The 20206-nt window shown below is 44.9% G+C and overlaps 1 protein-coding gene across 2 annotated transcripts in view; it reads left to right on the top strand.

Annotated features, from left to right (window-relative positions):
* The window catches only part of HSD17B6 (hydroxysteroid 17-beta dehydrogenase 6), a 35899-nt gene that overhangs the window by 13398 nt on the left and 2295 nt on the right, over window positions 1–20206 (top strand). Inside the window, exons 2-4 of one of the 2 annotated variants that reach the window (XM_059184899.1) lie at window positions 11032–11364; window positions 12914–13172; window positions 18074–18237. In XM_059184899.1, coding sequence (XP_059040882.1) covers window positions 11052–11364; window positions 12914–13172; window positions 18074–18237 — 736 coding nt within the window. In that variant the 5' untranslated portion in view covers window positions 11032–11051. The remainder of the gene's footprint in view (window positions 1–11031; window positions 11365–12913; window positions 13173–18073; window positions 18238–20206) is intronic. The other variant, XM_059184900.1, reaches the window with a different exon arrangement.

The following is a 20206-nucleotide window of genomic DNA, read 5'->3' as shown; positions in this document are numbered from 1 at the left end:
TAGCTCCATACCCACCTCTAGAATTTTCTATATATGTTAAACCATCCTTGCATTTCAGGGATTTGAAACTGGAGATCATCCTAGGACCCCCCACCCCATCCAATCACTAGGTCCTAGGGCATCTGCCTCTTGTATATTTCTAATTGCTCCCTTCTTCCTCATACCCACTGCATGATCAACTCTTTTACCTCCTGCATGTCTTTGTTCAGATGTTTGTTTCTCAGCGAGGCCTACTCTGACAACTATATTTAATGCTGTAAACCGTCCTCCCTCCAGCCCTCTTGATCCCCCCTATTCTACTCTTTTTCTTTTTTCCAAAGTGCATATCCTCTTCTAACATATTTATTATATCTATTGTTTATTTTACTTTTTAAAAAGTTTTCTTGGGCGCCTGGGTGGCTCAGTGGGTTAAGCCGCTGCCTTCGGCTCAGGTCATGATCTTAGGGTCCTGGGATCGAGTCCCGCATCGGGCTCTCTGCTCAGCAGGGAGCCTGCTTCCCTTCCTCTCTCTCTACCTGCCTCTCCGTCTGCTTGTGATTTCTCTCTGTCAAATAAATAAATAAAATCTTTAAAAAAAAAAAAGTTTTCTTAAAATATAATTCACATATACAATTCATACGTTTAAAGTTTATAATTCAGTAACTCCTAATATATTCACAAGTTGTGGGATCATCACCAAAATCAATTTTAGAATATTTTTATTACCCTAAAAAGACTTCTCTTACTCTTTAGCCATCACCTCCCATTTTCCCTCAACTCCTTGAACCCAACCCTAGGCAACTACTCACCTACTCTTTGTTTCTATAGATTTGCCTATTCCGGAAATTTCTTATAAATTGAATCATACAGTGTGTGGTCTTTTGCAACAGACTTCTTTCACTGAGTGTAATGTTTTCAAGGTGCCAAAGGAACTGTACCATTTTACATTTTCACCAGCAGTGAATGAGGGGTGATCATCTAATGCAGTAGCTGACACTGCATTAATTAAACTAAATGTTTAATTAGTTTATGTTTAGTTTAATAAGCTAAATGTTTATTAAATGTATGGATGAGAAAATGTAGGGTACAATCTACATTGTTTAGCCTGCCATCCAAGGACTTTCCTGATCAGGTCCTTAACCTATTTTCCCAGCATCATCTGTGGCTACTCCATGGCCTCTAGCCTTACAGACCTCTCTGCCTTCTCCCATCCTATTCTGGCAGCCTGAGATATACTTCTTGTCCTTCTGCTTAGTGTGCTGAGCTTCTGTTCACCTCGAATACTACTCTGCCCTTAAACCTTTGGCATAATAGGTGCTTTCTCTTGCTGTTCTCTCCACACTTTCTTTAAAAAAAAAAAAAAAATTAATTAATTAATTAATTAGTTTGAGAGAGAGAGCGAGAACATGAGAAGCAGACTCCCTGCCAAGCAGGGAGCCCAATGTGGGACTCGATCCCAGGACTCAAGGATCATGACCTGAGCCAAAGGCAGTCCCTTAACCAACAGCCACACAGGCACCCTCTCCACATTTTCTTAATAATTTTATTTCTATTTCTATTTTCCCTCCTAGTTCTGTGAGCTTCTTAAGGACTGTCACTGTTCTATTCATCTTTTTTTTTTTTTTAAGATTTTATTTATTTATTTGACAGACAAGTAGGCAGAGAGGCAGGCAGAGAGAGAGAGAGGAGGAAGCAGGCTCCCCACCGAGCAGAGAGCCCAATGCAGGGCTCAATCCCAAGACCCTGGGATCATGGCCTAAGCCAAAGGCAGAGGCTTTAACCCACTGAGCCACCCAGGTGCCCCTCTATTCATCTTTGTATCCTCTGCACTTACCCAGGGCTTGGCACATGGTTGCTATTTCATAAATGTCTGTTTTGGTGAACAAGTAGAGGAAATCACAAGAGCAAAACCCCAGACCAAGAAATCCACCGGCAGGTTTTAGAAAACAGTGAGTTTTCCAACTGGATTGTGTTAAAAAACAAAACTCAACTAAGTAAATTTGAGGATCTAATTGACTCTGTTAAATGATTCATGGATTGGGCAGTATCCCATCTTGCAAGGAGAAGGGAGCTGCACTAAGCTTGGAAAAAGAAAGGTTTTTAAAGGCACAAGGAGGGTGTTAAAAAAGAAGAAGAAGAAGAAATTTGTTAACAAGGAATGCATTCTTTAGGCAAGGTTGCCTTCCTAAGGGAGATAGAGTCTATGGAGGATTATCTCCTAGTGTTGACCAGGAAATTCCATTTTGGCTGCTGAAAGGTTACATTCCTGGAGAAGTTGAAATTGTAGTTAGCTTAGGTATTAAATCATGGTTTACTGACATGGGGACTTAACATAAGTAACTCCATTTGGGGCCTGTGGTTTTCTTTTTAACATTCCCCCCTTCCGATCAGACCCTCAGTTTAAGTGAGAGATGTGATAAAAAAAAAAGTGTTTTTTTTTTGAGATGTCCTAAAAATTAAGGCATCAGCGCCACTTAGCTACTATTCTGTAGTTTTTGCAGCTGTTAACAAACAAAATTCAATAAATAAATTTAAAGATCTAATTGGCTTTATTAAATGATTCATGAATCAGGCATCATCCCATCTAGAGGGGAGCTCAGAAGAGCCGTGCAAAATGGAAGGTTTTTATAGGAAGGAGGATGGGGCAGGAAAGTTATTAGCAAAAGAAAAGGATTATTCTAGGCAAGGTTGCTTTCGCTTAGGGGGAAAGCTGGGGGTCTTACTTTGAAGATCATCCTGTCTTTGGAGGATGGAGAGGGCCCATGTGGCCAACTAATAGGTGCCCATCAACAAATTCCTGATTAAGATTATATTTATGGGCTATGTTGAAACTGTAGTTAAATTAGGTATTAAGCCCTGGTGTGGGGCCTTAACTAAATGCACAGTTCTGGGTCTGTGGTTTCAGAGCTTTTGTTGATCCTTTGTTTGGTATTCACTGGTCATGACTTTTTTTCCTTAATCTCTGAGATATCCACAGGTTACAATCTCAGGTTCACGATTTTTGAGTTAGTAATCCTCTTTGTGCTTTTTTTGATGTTCTAGTCTTAGGGAGGTCATTTGTTTGGTGGTTAGTGGCTGCGAATGTGCCTGTAAAACTTTTGAGAGAATATGACACACTAGGAATAATGGAGGGCCTTGTACACCCAACTGAAGTTTTAGATTATTTTTAGTAGGTCCAATGCTTTTCAGGTAGAGCATCAGCAGAGCTGTGCTTTGGGAAAATTAAGCAGACAGCACCATGTAGATGAGAGGGGAAGGGACTGATCCCGTAGGGATAGTGAGAAGGCTTATATGATAGGCCAGGCAACAGGCACTGAGTGTTGAAGGCTTGATTGAACAATGAATGTGACCGTAGGAATGAAGAGGAGGGGACAGGTGCTCTGGACACAACCAAGCCTGACTCTACAGCCTCATTTCCTCAAAGAATGCATTGGGCCAGGAAGAGGAAGTGTCAGAGCGTTAAGACTAAAATGTAATACAAGTAGAAATTGGGAATACTAGAGGAGAAGCACTTTTAGGAGATAAGATGATGAGTCTGCCGTGGGTATACTGAGTGTCTAGCTAAATGTCTGGTGGGAGAGTAATTCAGGAAATTAAAAAACTATAGGACAAAGCCTCAGGAAATGGTCAGGTTGGGGATACAGATCTGGGCAGCTCTGTGGAGGTGAGAGTTGGAACCTTAAGAAGAGACAAGATGGCCAAGGAGAGAGTGAGGAACAGGCAGGGAAGGATTCTGGGACAGAACACTGGGGAATCTTTGTACTTAGGGTGTAGGAAGGAGAGGAGGAGCAGACTAGGTGGAAGGGTTGGGTCCCCACAAAATTGGGTACCCCAATAATGGGTCTGTGATTAAAGGAGTGAGACTGATACAAAGGGAAAGTCAAGCAAAGCTTTATTTCATGCCAAGCATCAGGAATCAAACCCGACGGTCAAACAGACCCGTCTGGGCGGCCCCTACAGAGAGGACAACCCCTCCCTGTTTTCCAGACTAACTTTTATAGAGCAAAGGCCATGTGGTTGGGCCTGGCCACACACAGGTGGCCAATGAAATTGTAACACACAGAGAAAGCTGCACAGTCATGCTAGGCGACCAACTGAATTACAATTTACCCTAGTAGACATTTGAACCAGCCTATCACCTAGTTCAGAATTGGCACCCAAAAGGTGCCCAAAGGGCAGGGCCCATACTCCTTGGTAGCTAGGAGACAGTATGTGCCCCCACTGATTGAATACCTTCACCTGGCCTGACCCACCCTTGTACTGGTTTCCCGAAACTTGCTTTTAAGTAAGTTCCCCTGGAGGGTTGTGGGGGGGAGTCAATTTAAGTTTTACAATAAAATGGCAGATCAACCAGGTTGGGGCCGCTCGGCTGAATAGGCCCTTACAGAAGGGAAGGGGCGCTGTGATGGAAGCAGGAGAACCAGGAGAGCGGAGTATCTCAGAAGTCAAGGGAGGAACGTGTTCCCAGAATTGGGTGGTCAAAATGAAGCAGGTGATGGCTTCTGACTGTGAGAGCAGGAAGCTTAGGTGGAAAAAGTAGGCCGGAGCCAGACCGTGGGAAGTCTTCTAGGGGAGAGATAGTATGGCGTGGTGATTTGATCCAGTCTCTACTACTCACTCTCTGTTTGACTTTGGGCATTTCATTTCATTTTTGCCTTAATTTGTGCCTCAGTGTCCTCATCTGAAAAGTAGGCATAATGCCTGCATGTACGTTGTATGTGTGTGTATGTTGTTTTGAACAGTGCCTGGTACAAGGAAAGTTCTAAATTACTGTTCACTATTATGATTATGTGCCAAGCTGAGGAGTTTTGACTTTATCTGTGGGTGATGGGGTCATGGATAGGCTTCAGCAAGGGCATGGTATGGTCAGAAAGCAATCTCCTTCATCCAAGATCCAGTTGGAATTTGGGAACCAGATACAATTACTAGAAAAAAGAAAGTGCTAGCTATTGTAGTGATATCTGAGAAGGAGGAGAGATAAAAGGCTTTAAGGATTGTCTCCTTGGTCCTTGGTGAGCCCTGAGTTTCCGGAGAGGGATGGGGATGGGAGGTGGAGTACAAGGGGTTGGGAACGCATGGGCAGGGAGACAACAGGGGGCCTGTGCATATGTTCTTTGAATATTTTGACCATATGGGGTAAGAGAGGTTGTCATTTGGAGGGTGGCAGGATAGCATGGTCTTAGGGAGGAGGAAAGACAAAAGAGCAGTCCAGAGTACAGAAAATATAGAAACATTTAAAGCAAGGATGTCCTCAGTGGACATGGCAGCTCCTGAAATGAGAGACAAAATGTGGGTATGAATTAGACAGTGCAGGCTGTTGGTTTAGAAATGAGGATGACAAGGTAGTGTAAGGGCCTATTTAGCCAGAGCGGCCCCACCCCGGTTGAACTGCCATATTGTTGTTTATGCAATAAAACTTAAATTGATCCTGCTCCCCCCCCAACTTACTTAAAAACAAGTCCTGGAAACCAGTCCCCGGTAACAAAGTCCAAGTACAAGGGTGGGTCAGGCCAGGTGGAGGTATTCAATCAGTGGGGGCACATACTGTCTCCTAGCTACCAAGGAGTATGGGCCCTGCCCTTTGGGCACCTTTTGGGTGCCAATTCTGAACTAGGTGATAGGCTGGTTCAAATGTCTACTAGGGTAAACTGTAATTCAGTTGGTCACCTAGCATGACTGTGCAGCTTTCTCTGTGTGTTACAATTTCATTGGCCACCTGTGTGTGGCCAGGCCCAACCACATGGCCTTTGCTCTATAAAAGTTAGTCTGTAAGGGAGAGAGGGGTCGCCTTCTCTTGTAAGAGGTGCGGCCCCGAACGTTCGGTTTGATTCTTTTTTTTTTTTTTTTTTAAAGATTTTATTTATTTGACAAGTAGGCAGAGAGGCAAGCAGAGAGAGAGACAGGAGGAAGCAGGCTCCCTGCCGAGCAGAGAGCCCAATGCGGGACTTGATCCCAGAACCCTGAAATCATGACCTGAGCTGAAGGCAGAGGCTTAACCCACTGAGCCATCCAGGCGCCCTTGGTTTGATTCTTGATGGCTGGCGTGAAATAAAGCTTTGCTTGACCTTCGCTTTGTATCAGTCTCACTCCTTTAATCACGGACCCATTATTGGGGGACCCAACAGTAGAACTTATCTGGATTTTGGCAGGGAGGGCAAGAGGTCAGCTCATCTGTGGAAGGAGAGCCCGATGAACATGAGGCTGGGAAATTGAGAAGGTTGGAGATTTGGAATGGGTCTTATTGGGAACACACAAGGGGAGGGTCAGATGGAGGCAAACAGAAGGTCTGCCTTGTGTCAGCAAAGTCCAGCGGAGATGGGGTATTATTGATTTGCTGTGGAAATCGCTGGTTTGTTTTCTAGCCTTTCTCTAGTGCCACTTGGCAGCTGGCAACGAGGGAATGTGGATAGTAAAGGCTTTGGGACACCAGTAAAACACCCCTCAAGTGGCTGGCCCCAGGACCTACACTGAATAAGGAGGCAAATGAAGCCATAAGAGGACCGTAATAATTTGAGACTGAGCAAAGGGAGGGCGCTGTAGGAGGAGGGAGACAGGGAGAGGCGAGGGAAGGAGGGGGAGAGATACGAAGGGGCTGTAGTCAGAGAGGGCAGTTTCAGCTTTCAAGATCTTTGTGGAAGAGCAGTTTCAAATGATGATGAAGACCAAGGATGGCGAGGGTCTGGCCTGAAGTAAAGAGTAGATCTTAGTTTGTGCATTACGGTTATGAAGGTGTTTTCTGAGTTCAACTTTAAAACTCCTTAAAGAAAATTAACCAGGTGGTGTCCTTTGGATGAGAAGGAAAGAGACAATACGATGTGAGAAAGCTAAGTTCATTTGATGGACAGGAAGTGAGAAAATGTCTAGAGGTGCTAAATCAAGAAATAGTAGTATAAACATATAAATCTCCTGGGTCAAAGGCAGAAACATAAGTGATTGCATGGCTTTTGCAGACAAATGGTTATAAAACCAAGCAGGCCACTTGGGGTTTGATCTTTGAAGTACTCAAGGCATATTTAGGGAATTTGATTCATGTTCAGGTTTGGTGCCCGGAGAGTCTCTCTGGCCTGGCATGTCTCTTCTATGAGTGCAGTCTTCTCGCTGCTGGCTATGCGGTTGAAGAGTAAGACCCCGGAAGGCTGTGCAGCCTGAACTGCTCTCTGATGGGGGAAATGGATTTTCATCTTTGATTAACATCAGGAAGTGACTCTTAGTCAATAAACAGGCAGGAGGAAGCCCTGTTACTATAGCACACTGGAGAATGCAGAATGCAGGTGTACAGGAGAGCCAGAAGCATCTGGCTAGAGAATGGAAAGCTCTCAGGTTGGAGAGAGAAAGTTGGGAATGGGAGAGAGATCATGGGGAGGTGGAGGGAGAGGGGAAAAAAGGAAGTGGGGAGAGGGAGGGAATACTAAAGTTGGGAGGGGACTAGGGATAGTGTAAGTCTAAGGAATTTTGGAAGCAGGGTTTCCAGGACCTTGAGGGGCAATAGCTATTGTTGGGAAAAGGTCATTTATTACTGTCTAGTAAAGCCTTAGTTATGAGACCCTTTCGATGTTTGTCAGTGGGTCATAGGCTTGGGGGATGATTGCCAACATGTATCTTGGGGAGCAGAGATAAGGGAAGTTTCTGAAAGAAATTTTTTTTAAAAAGATTTTATTTATTTATTTATTTGAGAGAGAGAGAGGGAGAGAGAGCATGAGATGGGGGAAGGTCAGAGGGAGAAACAGACTCCCTGTGGAGCTGGGAGCCCAGTGCGGAACTCGATCCCATGACTCCGGGACTCCAGGACCATGACCCGAGCCGAAGGCAGTTGCCCAACCAACTGAGCCACCCAGATGCCCCAGAATTTTTATATGTTTAAGTGGACTTACAGGGTCCTGTGGGTCGGGCTGAAATTGCCTTTTGGCCTTAATGAACTGTCAGCATCCAGGCAGCTGAGTTCCTAGAGGAATGTCACTCCACCTGTCAATGGGCTGTAAGTAGTAAGGAAATTTAATAATTTTCCTTCTGCCTTTGTTTCCTATGTCAACACTATCTACCGGAGATAGCATCAGATCCCACAGGTGAAAGGTTCAATCCTGCAAGACTGCCCCCCTCCCCCACCCCCCACCCCATCCCCAGCCCCTACTGCAGATGCCAGCCACCAGCCCAGCTTATCACCAGTACTTCTGACTGACAGGCTACACATTGGAAGTTCCAAGATCGTTGGAAGTTCCAATGATTCCCTTTTTGGGTTCTATTAATTTGCTAAAGGCCCTCACAGAACTCACAGAAATGCTTAACTCTACAGAACAAACTGGAGGTCTCCAGGGGAGAGGGGTGGGTGGGTGGGTGGAAGGAGTGAAGGGGGCTAAGAGCACATTTATCATGATGAGCACTGAGTAATGTGTAGAATTGTCAAATCACTATACTGTACACCTGAAACTGATGTACCACTATATGTTAACTCTACTGGGTCCTGGGATCGAGTCCCACATCGGGCTCTCTGCTCAGCGGGGAGCCTGCTTCCCTCTCTCTCTCTCTGCCTGCCTCTCTGTCTACTTGTGATCTCTCTCTGTAAAATAAGTAAATAAAATCTTAAAAAAAAAAAAGATTTTATATTTGTTTATTTGACAGACAGAGATCACAAGCAGGCAGAGAGAGAGAGAGAGAGAGAGGAGGAAGCAGGCTCCCCGCCGAGCAGAGAGCCCGATGCGGGGCTCGATCCCAGGACCCTGGGATCATGACCTGAGCTGAAGGCAGAGGCTTTACCCCACTGAGCCACCCAGGCGCCCCTTTGTTTCATTTATCTATCTAACAGCATTTATCCAACCACACAGCCCCGGCTGTATACCCTTCACTGTGCCAGCTGCAGAGGAATCGATAGCCTGAGCTCGCAAGGGCTTCGTAGTCTACAAGTCGGAGGAAGCAGTGTGATGTCATGATACGCTCAAGTACAGGCTGCAGCTGGGATGTGGGGTGTGGGGGGGGGGAGTGGTCCCTTTTGTTTGATCAGGGGTCGGGTTAAGAGGGGTCCAAAAGTCTTCTGCCTGGACCCCTCTCCCCCTCCTTTGCCCTGAGCTATACTTCATCTCTCAGTGCTCATCTATAAAATAATGCGGCGGTTGTGGAGGTGTATTGCTCAGATGTCTTTTCAAGAGAATCTGCTTTGAGGAGTCAGGTTGACTCACAGCCCCCAGCTATTGTTTTTGGATCTGCGATGGCCTGTATACTGAGGCACGCTTCTCCTGGGCACCCCCAGCTAGTGACGGAGCATGGTGGCAGCAATGGAGCCCAGCCAGTTCTGCCCAGTGCAGGGTTCTACTGGACAGTCTCAGCTCAAAGGCCCCCCATTTGCCTGGCTGAGACTTTCTGAGGGTCCTATACGTTAAGGAGCCTCCTCTCAACTCCTCCCTCCTCTTTCTCCTTTCAGAGGCTCTCAGACCTGCACCACCACCTACTCCTGCACTCTCCCCTTTATCCTCTCGTGCATTTTCCCCACCAAATCACTCACATGCCTGAATGTTTTGACATTTGAACCTGACACAGGGATATGACAGGACCTGCCTTAGAGTGCTGTTGTGAGAATTCAGTGAGTTCGTATATGGGGACAGCTTAGAAAAGAGCCTGGTACACAGCAAGTGTTAGGCTATTGTTGTTGTTAGCTATTGTTACGATTATTTTATTACCCTTTAGATCTCAACTTCTATTTACTCTCTCTCCAGAAACCTCAGATCTCCTAGAGTGCTCCAGCAGCATGTTGTCCTTAATTCTGTTCCATTGCTTTGTTTTCTTGTTGGCCTTCACCCTTAGATGGTAAATTCAATGAATAATGGAACCTTGTTGGGTTTACTGTTGTTTATCCATGCCTAACATTGTGTCTGACTCATAGTAGGTGTTGAATTGGTGTTTGTTGAGTCAAAATGATCGTTGAGCTGAGTATTAATGGATGAGTGTTATTGGCCAAATGGATGAGGACTGGGAAAGAAGGGATTGTTGAGAGAATTGTGTACTGGGCCATGAAAGGCCTGTACTGTGTGGGGTACTGGAAGCTGCTATGACTAAAGAGTGCATGCAAGAGGGATGTGGCAAAAAAAGAAGCCTAAGGAGTAAGTCAAGGGTCAGAGCACCTCGATGGCCTGAATGCCAAGCCAAAGAGTGTGAATGGCATAGATTCACCTCACGCAGGTGTCATGTGCTTATGATGTGCTGGTGGGCTCACGCCCATCTGTGATGGTGTCTTACGTCCTTATGAATCATATGGTACTGCACCCAACACTATAGGTTGCCCCCAAATGGTGGCTGTTTCTCTAGAACTACATGAAGAAATGTAGGCCTCTCTGAACATTCATTTCAATAATGCATCTGATTGGTCTTTATTTACAAACTGCCTTGGCTGCAGTATCTCCCCTAGACAGTTGGGTCTCTTAACCTACGTCTTTGACTTCCTCACAGCCCTGTTAAATATACCTTCCACTCACACTGTGGTACAGATCTCTCAAGCTAAATCTGCCCATCCTACTCCTCAGTGTAATACCTCCCGATAACAGCACACTCTGGTTGCCTGTAAGATAACGTCCAGATTCCTTAGCGTGGCCCAGAAGGAACGCTCTGGTCTGGGCATCTGGGTCCTCTGTATGCTCTGTGGCACACCGTGCTGAAGTGCTTGTAGGCATCAGGAAGGCATGCTGCCCACCACTTCCTTCAAATACACCCTGTGGCTGCCTGGAACGTTCTTCATCTGGATCTGCTTCTTGAACTCTTAGCTATCTTACAGGAAGTAGTTGCCAAAACACTGCCCCCTGTGAAGCCATTTCTAACTTGTTAGGCCTCAAGTCCCACTCATTTGCAGCCTTGTCAGACTGTTTGTTTGTTGTTATGACACCGGCCACACTGCATGGCACTTGTCCTGTTATCTCCGATGCCCTCTCTGGACTGTGGCTTCCGGAGTATTGGTGACTGTGGAGTCCCCAGCCCCAGGAGCAGTGTCTGGCACATAGCATATCCTCAGTAGATAACTGGTTAAAGAGAAAAGGACAGAAGGGAATGAAAGCTGGTCTCTTTCTTTTGAAGCAGAAGGGAGTCCCCTCACCATGTGGCTGTGCCTGGCGGCCCTCGTGGGCCTTTACTTCCTCCTGCGCTGGTACCGGGAGAGGCAGGTGGTGAGCCACCTCCGAGACAAGTACGTCTTCATCACGGGCTGTGACTCGGGCTTCGGGAACCTGCTGGCCCGGCAGCTGGACCTGCGAGGCTTGAGGGTGCTGGCCGCGTGTCTGACGGAGGAGGGGGCCCAGCAGCTGAGAGGCCAGACGTCAGACAGGCTGGAGACCGTGATCCTGGACGTCACCAAGACAGAGAGCATATCGGCAGCCACTCAGTGGGTGAGGGAGCGTGTCGGGGACAGAGGTAAGGAGAAGTAGTTTCTCCTTTCATTTACTTGGGCATGAAGTTGTTAAAGTTTTCTCTCTATATGTAATACCCCAAAGTAGGGCCTAAAAGGCTTTCTCATTTGAAGGATAGAGGTGATCTTCAGTGGTGTTTCATTTCCTTAACAATGTTTATCTTGAAAAATGAGCCAAATAGATCTGAAGCTATTATCTCTCCTTGCCAGTGGGTATTTATAACCATAGTTCTTTATGTTTATGTTTAAAGAATTTTCAAGGTATTCTTAAGAAACTGATCTTCTCCCCTTGGCTACCGTTTAAAATAGAGTCATTCCTGGGCACCTGGGTGGCTCAGTTGGTTAAGCGTCTGTCTTTGAGTCCTACATGGAGGGGCAGGGGAAGGAGGGTCCCTGCTCAGCGGGGAGTCTGCTTCTCCCTCTCCCCCTGCCACTCTCCCTGCTTTTGTGCCCTTTCTTTCTGACAAATATATAAATAAATGAAATCTTTAAAAAAAAAGTTATATTTAGCATACATATTTTATATGATAAGTCTTATACTTCTGGTATCTAATGTCTTTGTGAGTCTTTTTTTGCTTCTTTTGATTCTGTTGGTTCTTGCATTTGGTGTTTTGTTTCCTTCTGTATTTTGATTTATGACCATGAACTACAATTTTTCTTAGTAACTCTGGTGATTCCCTGATGCCTGATATAAAGATTTTTCCAGAGAGGATCCATGTTTGCTTCTATCATGTGCCAGGGGTGCTCAGAAGCCTTGACCACCTTGAACTTAATTCTTGGCTTGACATTTTTGGACCATCCAGATAGTGGGAATTGGGCTGCAAACTCTAATGAGAAATGGCTTGTAATAATGATTCCTCAGGGTTGGTAGGGATGATTCTTGCTCCCTCCCCACAATGGCAAAGTTCAAGGTGGACAGTGTTACTCTCAGTCCTTTGGAAGGACTTTCTATCTCACCGTTATATGGATAGCATAACCATTAAAGATCCCAGTTTAATGAAGAAAGTATTTTTTATTAGAATACCTACCTTAGGTCCTGGACTTCATATCTTATTGTGTATTTTTTTGAGGCTATAAATACTGAAATTCAAGTTCACACTGGTTGGAAAATTCCCTCAAATCAAAAGCCAGCACCAATGTTCTCTTTATTGTCTCTGGATTCCTGCCTTTTCTTAGTTTTTGCCCTGACCTTCCTCTACTTTCTTGTTAACTGATGGATTTAAGAACATTAAAAAAAATAGGGGCGCCTGGGTGGCTCAGTCGTTAAGTGTCACCTTCGGCTCAGGTCATGATCCCAAGGTCCTGGGATTGAGCCGCGCATTGGGTTCCCTGCTCGGCAGGAAGCCTGCTTCTCCCTCTCCCTCTGCTGCTCCCCTGCTTGTGTTCCCTCTCTCTGTCAAATAAATAAATAAGTAAATAATCTTAAAAAAAAAAAGAACATTAAAAAATATATTTTTTCTAACATTTTTAGTTGCTGTCAGCCCGAAGACGAATTAAGGTAAATAGTCTGTCGGTTTTGTCTGAAACTGAACTTCTGCTTTGACTTTGTTTTAGGACTCTGGGGCATGGTCAACAATGCAGGCATCTTCCACCCACACTGCTACATCGAGTGGCTGAAGATGGAAACCTATATGGAAGTCTTCAAAGTGAACCTCATTGGTTTGATTGAGTTGACCTTGAGCATGCTTCCCTTGGTGAGGAGAGCACGTGGGAGGATTGTTAATGTCTCCAGCATTCTGGGAAGAATTGCTTCCTTTGGAGGAATCTACTGTAGCTCCAAGTATGGAGTAGAAGCCTTTTCAGATATTCTGAGGTAACGCTCTTAAGTTAAAACAAAAGCAACAAATATGTCTTGGCACTGTGCTAATTGCTTTTGCCTACATTATTTTATTTCATTACTCCAAAAATCTTGATTTATAGATATTATTACTAGTTTGTTTTATATAGGAAACTGAGGCTCCGATTTAAGTCTCTTTCCCAAAGTTCACCGGCCGCAACTCAGATTTGGCAAAACTGTGTTTTGGCTGTAGGTCTTTGTTTCCTTCCACCACATCACACTTTGATTCTCAAGATTTAGCCTTGATAAAATTTTATTTCTCAGGGCACCTGGGTAATTCACACGGTTAAGCAAGCATCTTATCCCAGGGTCCTAGGATCAAGCCCCACATCGGCCTCCCTGCTCAGCGGGGAGTCTGCTTCTCTCTCTGCCTGCTGCTCCCCCCCTTGTACTCTCTGTGTCAAGTAAATACATAAAATTTTTTTAAAAAATTTCATTTCTGAAGAGAAGATGACTGTCTTCTTTCCTCTTTACAGTGAGCCTGTCCTTGTCTCTCCATGGTGACTCTGACTCTCTTTGTCTCTGGGCACTCATCTGCTTTACTCTGTATCTCTTTTCTTTATCTAAGCACTTCTTTTCTTAGACCTTCTGTTCGTCCTCCATGGCCCATTATGGCCCTGGGTTTACCTCCTGGCTTTTTTTCAGGCACTGTTTCAGGCATGTGTTGCTCTGTCAGCTGCTTCCTTTTTATATTTCCCTTTACCTTTTCATTCCTAAGAGGGAGGACTCTGTTAGCTTTGTTTATTTTCTGTGTGTGCCAGGTGACCTATTCTGTGACATTTTCGTGTGCTTTATTATGTGCCAGGCACTGTTGTGAGTACTTCACATCTAACAGGTCATTTAATTTTCATAGCAACCCAATGAGGAAGGTCTTATTTTTATCCTTAGTGTGTGTGTGAGGAAACAGGGGCAGAGATTAGTAGGTCGCTATGGTCATAACACAGGTAGTAATAGACAGAGCCACTCTCCAAGGCTAAGCAGGGCTCTCTCCTCCCTGGTCCAGTTAGCTGGGGACACGATGGGGTAGTCACATGGCACAAAATATTGCCACACATACTCTCTGTTAAGCAGGAACTGACTTTAGGGCAGTTTCATTCTTGGAAATGAGCTGTGAGTATTTTAGGCACCATGTATTAGCTTCCTATGGCTGCTGTAATTTTTTTTTTTTAATTTTAAAAAAATTTTAAAAGATTTTATTTATTTATTTGACACAGAGAGATCACAAGTAGGCAGAGAGGCAGGCAGAGAGAGAGAGGAAGGGAAGCAGGCTCCCCACTGAGCAGAGAGCCTGGTACGGGGCTTGGGGCTCGATCCTATGATCCTGGGATCATGACCGGAGCTGAAGGCAGAGGCTTTAACCCACTGAGCTACCCAGGCGCCCCTCTTTTTTTTTTTTTTTTTTTTAAGATTTTATTTTTTTAAGTAATTTCCACACCCAACGTGGGGCTTGAACTCACAGCCCCAAGATCAAGAGTCACATGCTCTGCCGACTGAGCCAGCCAGGTGTCCTGTGGCTGCTATAATTTGGAGTGTCTGAAAACAACACATACTTATTCCCTCACAGTTCTGGAGGCCGAAGTCTGAAATCAGTGTTACTGGGCCCAAATCAAGTTGTTGACAGGGCCAGGTTCCTTCTGAAGGCTCTAGGGGAGAATCTGTTCCATGCCTCTTCCAGCATCTATGGGCTGTCAGTATTCCTTGGCTTGTTGCTACATCACTCCAGTCCCTGCCTCCAAGGTCACATTGCCTTCTGTTCCTCTGTGGGCCTTCAACTCTGCCTCTGTCTCTCTTATAAAGATAGTTGTGATTGCGGGCACCTGGTGGCTCAGTCGGTTAAGCATCTGCCTTTGGCTCAGGTCATGATTGCAGGGTCCTGGGATCAGAATCCACATCAGTCTCCCTGCTCAGCAGGGAGTCTGCTTCTCCCTTTCCTCCTTGCTTATGCTCTCTTTTGCTATCTCTCTCTCTCTCGAATAAATAAATAAAATATTTTTAAAAAAGGTAGTTGTGATTGCACACCCATATTATCTAGTATAATCTCCCTGTCTCAAGATCCTTAATTTAATCACAACTTCAGGGTACCACATGGGTTCCAGGGATTAGGACCCGGTATCTTTGGGGGCCATTATTTAGCTTATCACGTGCCATGACCGGTAGGTATCTCTCATAATACACATATTATATTATCTGCCTAGGAAGGGAATAGGGAAATAATTGAAGTCATGCGAGTTGTCACCATGGGACAGGCGCCTTGCTTGGCTTCCAGCCTAACTTACCTTCTGTCTGCCTCCACGGGGCTGCTGCCTGTGTTTCACTGGTGTCTCAGACCAAGAGCAAAGAATGGCCTTCCAATGTTCAAATCATGATTTTCTTTAGAAAATTCCAGTGTGCTCTAATTGTGCTAAGGCCAAACAGGGAAAGGAAGATCTGGCCCACACATGAGCTGGACTTTAAGAGGGAATGCAGATCTCACGGTGTGATGGGAATCACAGTGAGGAAGCCGCAAGGGGAAGTGAAATTCTAGGGCAGAAGCACCATGGGCTTACACAGCCCTCTCTCTTTTCCAGCACACACAGCCATTGACAGTTTTTCTCTGAGGCCCTACCATGGAAAGTTTTAGATTTTGCTTTGATAAGGGAGGCTTTTCCTTTAGAAAAGTCGTTTTTAACCTCTAGGTTGCCTCAGAGCCTGGATGGCTTATTCACACAGATTGTCAGGTCTCATCCCCAGAGTTCCTGACTTAATAAATCTGGTCTAGGGGCACCTGGGTGGCTCAGTGGGTTAAAGCCTCTGCTTTCGGCTCAGGTCATGATCCCAGGGTTCTGGGATCGAGCCCCGCATGGGGCTCTCTGCTCAGCAGGGACCCTGCTTCCTCCTTTCTCTCTGCCTACCTCTCAGACTACTTGTAATCTCTGCCTGTCAAATAAATAAATAAAATCTTTAAAAAAAAAAATCTGGACTAGAGCCCAGTAAATTTGTATTTCTAACAGACTCCCAGATGCTGATGTTGCCATTTATCTGGGGACCACACTTTGAGAACCATTCAGAGCTTTAGGGGGTCATGATGCTATGTGTTTTACCTTCTTATGGACCAATTATTTCAAACATTTCTCCTTGAAATCAGCTTGGGCTTCACCTTTTTCAGTGAGGCCACTTCAGCCTCCAGATTAGGGAACACCCCTCATCACTGTCCCCAAATACCTAGACTATACTTCTCCCATGGTACACAATGCCATCTTATTTCACTTGGTGAAGGCAGTACTTAGCACAGTGCCTGGTACATATCCAGCCCCCGGTAAGGATTCTGGAACTCTTTGTTGAACTAACCTGAATATTCTGGAATGACCAATGACTTGTAATTTTCATGCCCACCTCAGATTCCATTAATGGTCTTTTGTAGTCTTTGAATATATAGTAATTCCATGCTTCTGCAGGTCCAGTTCCCACTATCTGGTATTCTGTTCTTCCCCTTTCATCATGCAGAAATTTCCTCTTTATCCTTCAAGGTTCAAGTGAAACAGTCTCTCCTCATTGAAGCCTTCCTTGACTCCCTCAGAAACTCTCTGCCTCCTCCTCTCTACTTATGTAGCCCCTTGAATATCTCTCCTTTATAATTCTTTTTATTTATTTAAAAAGATTATTTATTTATTTGACAGAGAGAGAGAGATCACAAGTAGACAGAGAGGCAGGCAGAGAGAGAGGAGGAAGCAGGCTCCCTGCTGAGCAGAGAGAGCCCAATGCGGGACTCCATCCCAGGACCCTGAGATCACGACCCGAGCCAAAGGCAGCAGCTTAACCCACTGAGCCACCCAGGCGCCCCTATAATTCTTTTTTTTTTTTTTTAAAGGTTATTTGTTTATTGATTTGACAGAGAGAGAGAGAAGAGAGCACAAGGAGGGGTAGGTAGCAGCAGAGGGAGAGGGAGAAGCAGGCTCCCTGCTCTGCTGGGATCACGACCCTAGCTGAAGGCAGATGCTCGACCCTCTGAATCACCCAGGCACCCCTGTAATTCTTTTGAGTTGTGTTAACAATGATTTGCTTACTTGTCAGACTCACTCATTGTGAGCTTTTTTTTCTTTGAAGATTTTTAAAAAATTTATTTATTTGACAGACAGATCACAAGTAGGCAGAGAGGCAGGCAGAGAGGGAGAGGGGAGGAAGCAGGCTCCCTGCCGAGCAGGAAGCCCAATAAGAGGCTTGATCCCAGGATCCTGGTATCATAACCTGAGCCGAAGGCAGAGGCTTTAACCCACTGAGCCACCCAGGTGCCCCTCATTGTGAGCTTCTGAGGCAAGCAACTGAGTCTTAATTTTCTGAGATTGTGCATGTAAGATGCTTAGCACAGTAGCTGCCATAAAAATGCTAACTTTCTTTGTTCTTCCTTGTGTCCTTCATGGATCCCCTGTCTAAAACAGGGTAGGGACTTCATGATTCTGTGAAAAAAATGGATGTAGAATTGAATGGTTCTGGTAGTTTGTATAATCATGTCCCCATTGTTGGACCTAGGAAATTAAAAACATTTTTTTTCCTTTTCCTCTCTGCTTCTTTATCCTTCAAAATATTCAGTAGAGATGTTTTTAAAAACTTGTTTTGTTTTCCTCCATGAGGGCACTGAAGTCATGTCTTTCAGTCAAAAGAGTTAACTCCTGGGGCGCCTGGGTGGCTCAGTGGTTTAAGCCTCTGCCTTAGCTCAGGTCATGATCTCAGGGTCCTGGGATCGAGCTCCACATTGGGATCTCTGCTCAGCGGGGAGCCTGCTTCTCCCTCTCTCTCTGCCTGCCTCTCTGTCTACTTGTGATCTCTCTCTGTGTGTCAAAAAAATAAATAAAATCTTTAAAAAAAAAAAAAAGAGTTAACTCCAGGGTTTGTATTTTCAGGCGTGAGCTTCAACATTTTGGGGTGAAAATTAGCATAGTTGAGCCTGGCTACTTCAGAACCGGAATGACAGAGTTGCAGCGGTGCCTGGAGAAACTCAAGCAAGCCTGGGAAGAAGTCCCTGAACATGTTAAAGAAGCCTATGGACAGAAGTTTTTTGATGCCCGTGAGCTTTTCTTTTCCTAAGATAATGGATAACCTTGCCTGAGAAGGGGAAAAGAGGGTTGGTGAAGAATGGTGAAGATGGGCAGGTCCTCTGAGAACAAAACTCCTTAAACAAAGCCTTCGCAGGATAGGAGGTGTTGGGTAAGGTCCCATGGCCCTCATCGTTGGCTTGGTGATGGCTTTCATGGCTGAGAAGAGGTTGTATGGACAGCCTAGGGCCAATGCTCGTTCTGCCCTGTTATGTATGGGCTGGGCCATCTACGTACTAGGGAGGCAGGCTAGAGGCCTGGAACCTCTGGGTCTTGAGAGGGGTGTGCGCTTCTGTAGTCTGGCGGGACTGGTGTGGGAGGCCTGCACAACTGAAGTACAGCCTTCAGTATTGTCTACCCCTTTAGTAATAAAGGGCCCAGGCACAAACTCCATGCCTTATTGTTGAGGGTGGGAGGGGTGTGGGTAGAGAGGACTAGGTGAAGGCCAGCTTTGCAAGGCTTTATTGGCCGAGGCCAGAGACACGTGCAGTGCAGTCTTCAGGAGCCTCCTGGGAGTGAGATGGTTCAATGTCTGTAAGAATGGCATTCTTATGACTAAAAGGCAGTTTGGGGGTAGAGGTAAAGCAGCCTTCTTCATAGGAGTAAGTCATTCACCTTGGTGTGGGGTTCCATCTTCCTGGGGGAAGCGATGGTTTTTCTTCACACAAAGGAGTCAGCAGCTTGCCAAGGCCAAAGGGAGCAGCTCGCCTTTCAAAAGGGGACCCTGTGATGGGTGGGTCCCAGCAGCCCAGGCACTGGCTTTGAGTGATACTGTAGTCCGGAGAAAAGAAGGCAGACAGAGGTGCAGACAGAAGACTCCTGACCTCCAGCACTGTCATTCTGTCATTCACAGACATTCTGGGTGCATCAGGCCTAAGAGGGTCACGATTAGCAGAGGGGGGAAAAATTGAATCAAGAAAAAAGCTGTCACAAAACAGTACCTGAGCCTCTCAGAACTCATAGCAAGCTAGGGAAATATCGTTCCCAACATGGCAGAGGGCCAGCTGTAGTTATAAACTCTTCCCTGTCTAAGGTTTTAAACTGTATTAGGGAATTTTTTTTCCCATCTGGATACATAGAGTTTGACAATAGAAATTAAGAGGAAAATAGAATTTATTGCAGTGACTATACATAAAAGTACATATAGATATAAAAGGAGATATATATATATATATATATATATATATATATATATATATATATATATATATATATATCTGTCATGATTTAAAAGTAGTTACAGGATGCCTGGGTGGCTCATCAGTTAAGTGTCTGCCTTCAGCTCAGGTCATGATCCTAGGGTCCTGGGATTGAGTCCCGAGTTGGCTTGCTGCTCCTACTGCTTGTGGTCACGCTCTGTCATGCTCTCTCTCTGACAAATAAATAAAATCTTTTAAAAAAAGAATATAAAAGGAATTGGAATTGTTCAAAGAGTTATTATCAATATAAAGTTGTTAATAAGGTATTTTTTATTCTTTTTCTTATTGGTCCTTTAAAATTGGTGTATATTTTATACTTATAGCATATCTTAACTTGGATGCTAAATTTTCCTAGGAAATACTTCATCTGTAGATTAAGAAAATTTAGAGTCACTGGAGCATTATTTATAAGAATATAAATTACCTTATTAACAATTTCACAATGATAATAAATACTGAAATGGTAGTATTTTGGATATGGAGGATTAAATTATAACTATTTTTTTTTTAAGATTTTATTTATTTATTTGGCAGACAGAGATTACAAGTAGGCAGAGAGTCAGGCAGAGAGAGAGGAGGAAGCAGGTTCCCTGCTGAGCAGAGAACCAGATGCAGGGCTCCAGGATCCTGAGGCCATGACCTGAGCCAAAGGCAGAGGCTTTAACCCAATGAGCCACCCAGGCGCCCCAAATAACTATATTATTAAAATTAATTTCATGTGGGTTTTTTTTTTTTTTTTTTG

The sequence above is a fragment of the Mustela lutreola genome, chromosome 8 (assembly GCF_030435805.1).
Source record: "Mustela lutreola isolate mMusLut2 chromosome 8, mMusLut2.pri, whole genome shotgun sequence".
Lineage (NCBI taxonomy): Eukaryota > Metazoa > Chordata > Mammalia > Carnivora > Mustelidae > Mustela > Mustela lutreola.
The sequence above is the reverse complement of the archived record's forward strand: the minus strand, read 5'-3'. Positions and strand labels throughout refer to the sequence as shown.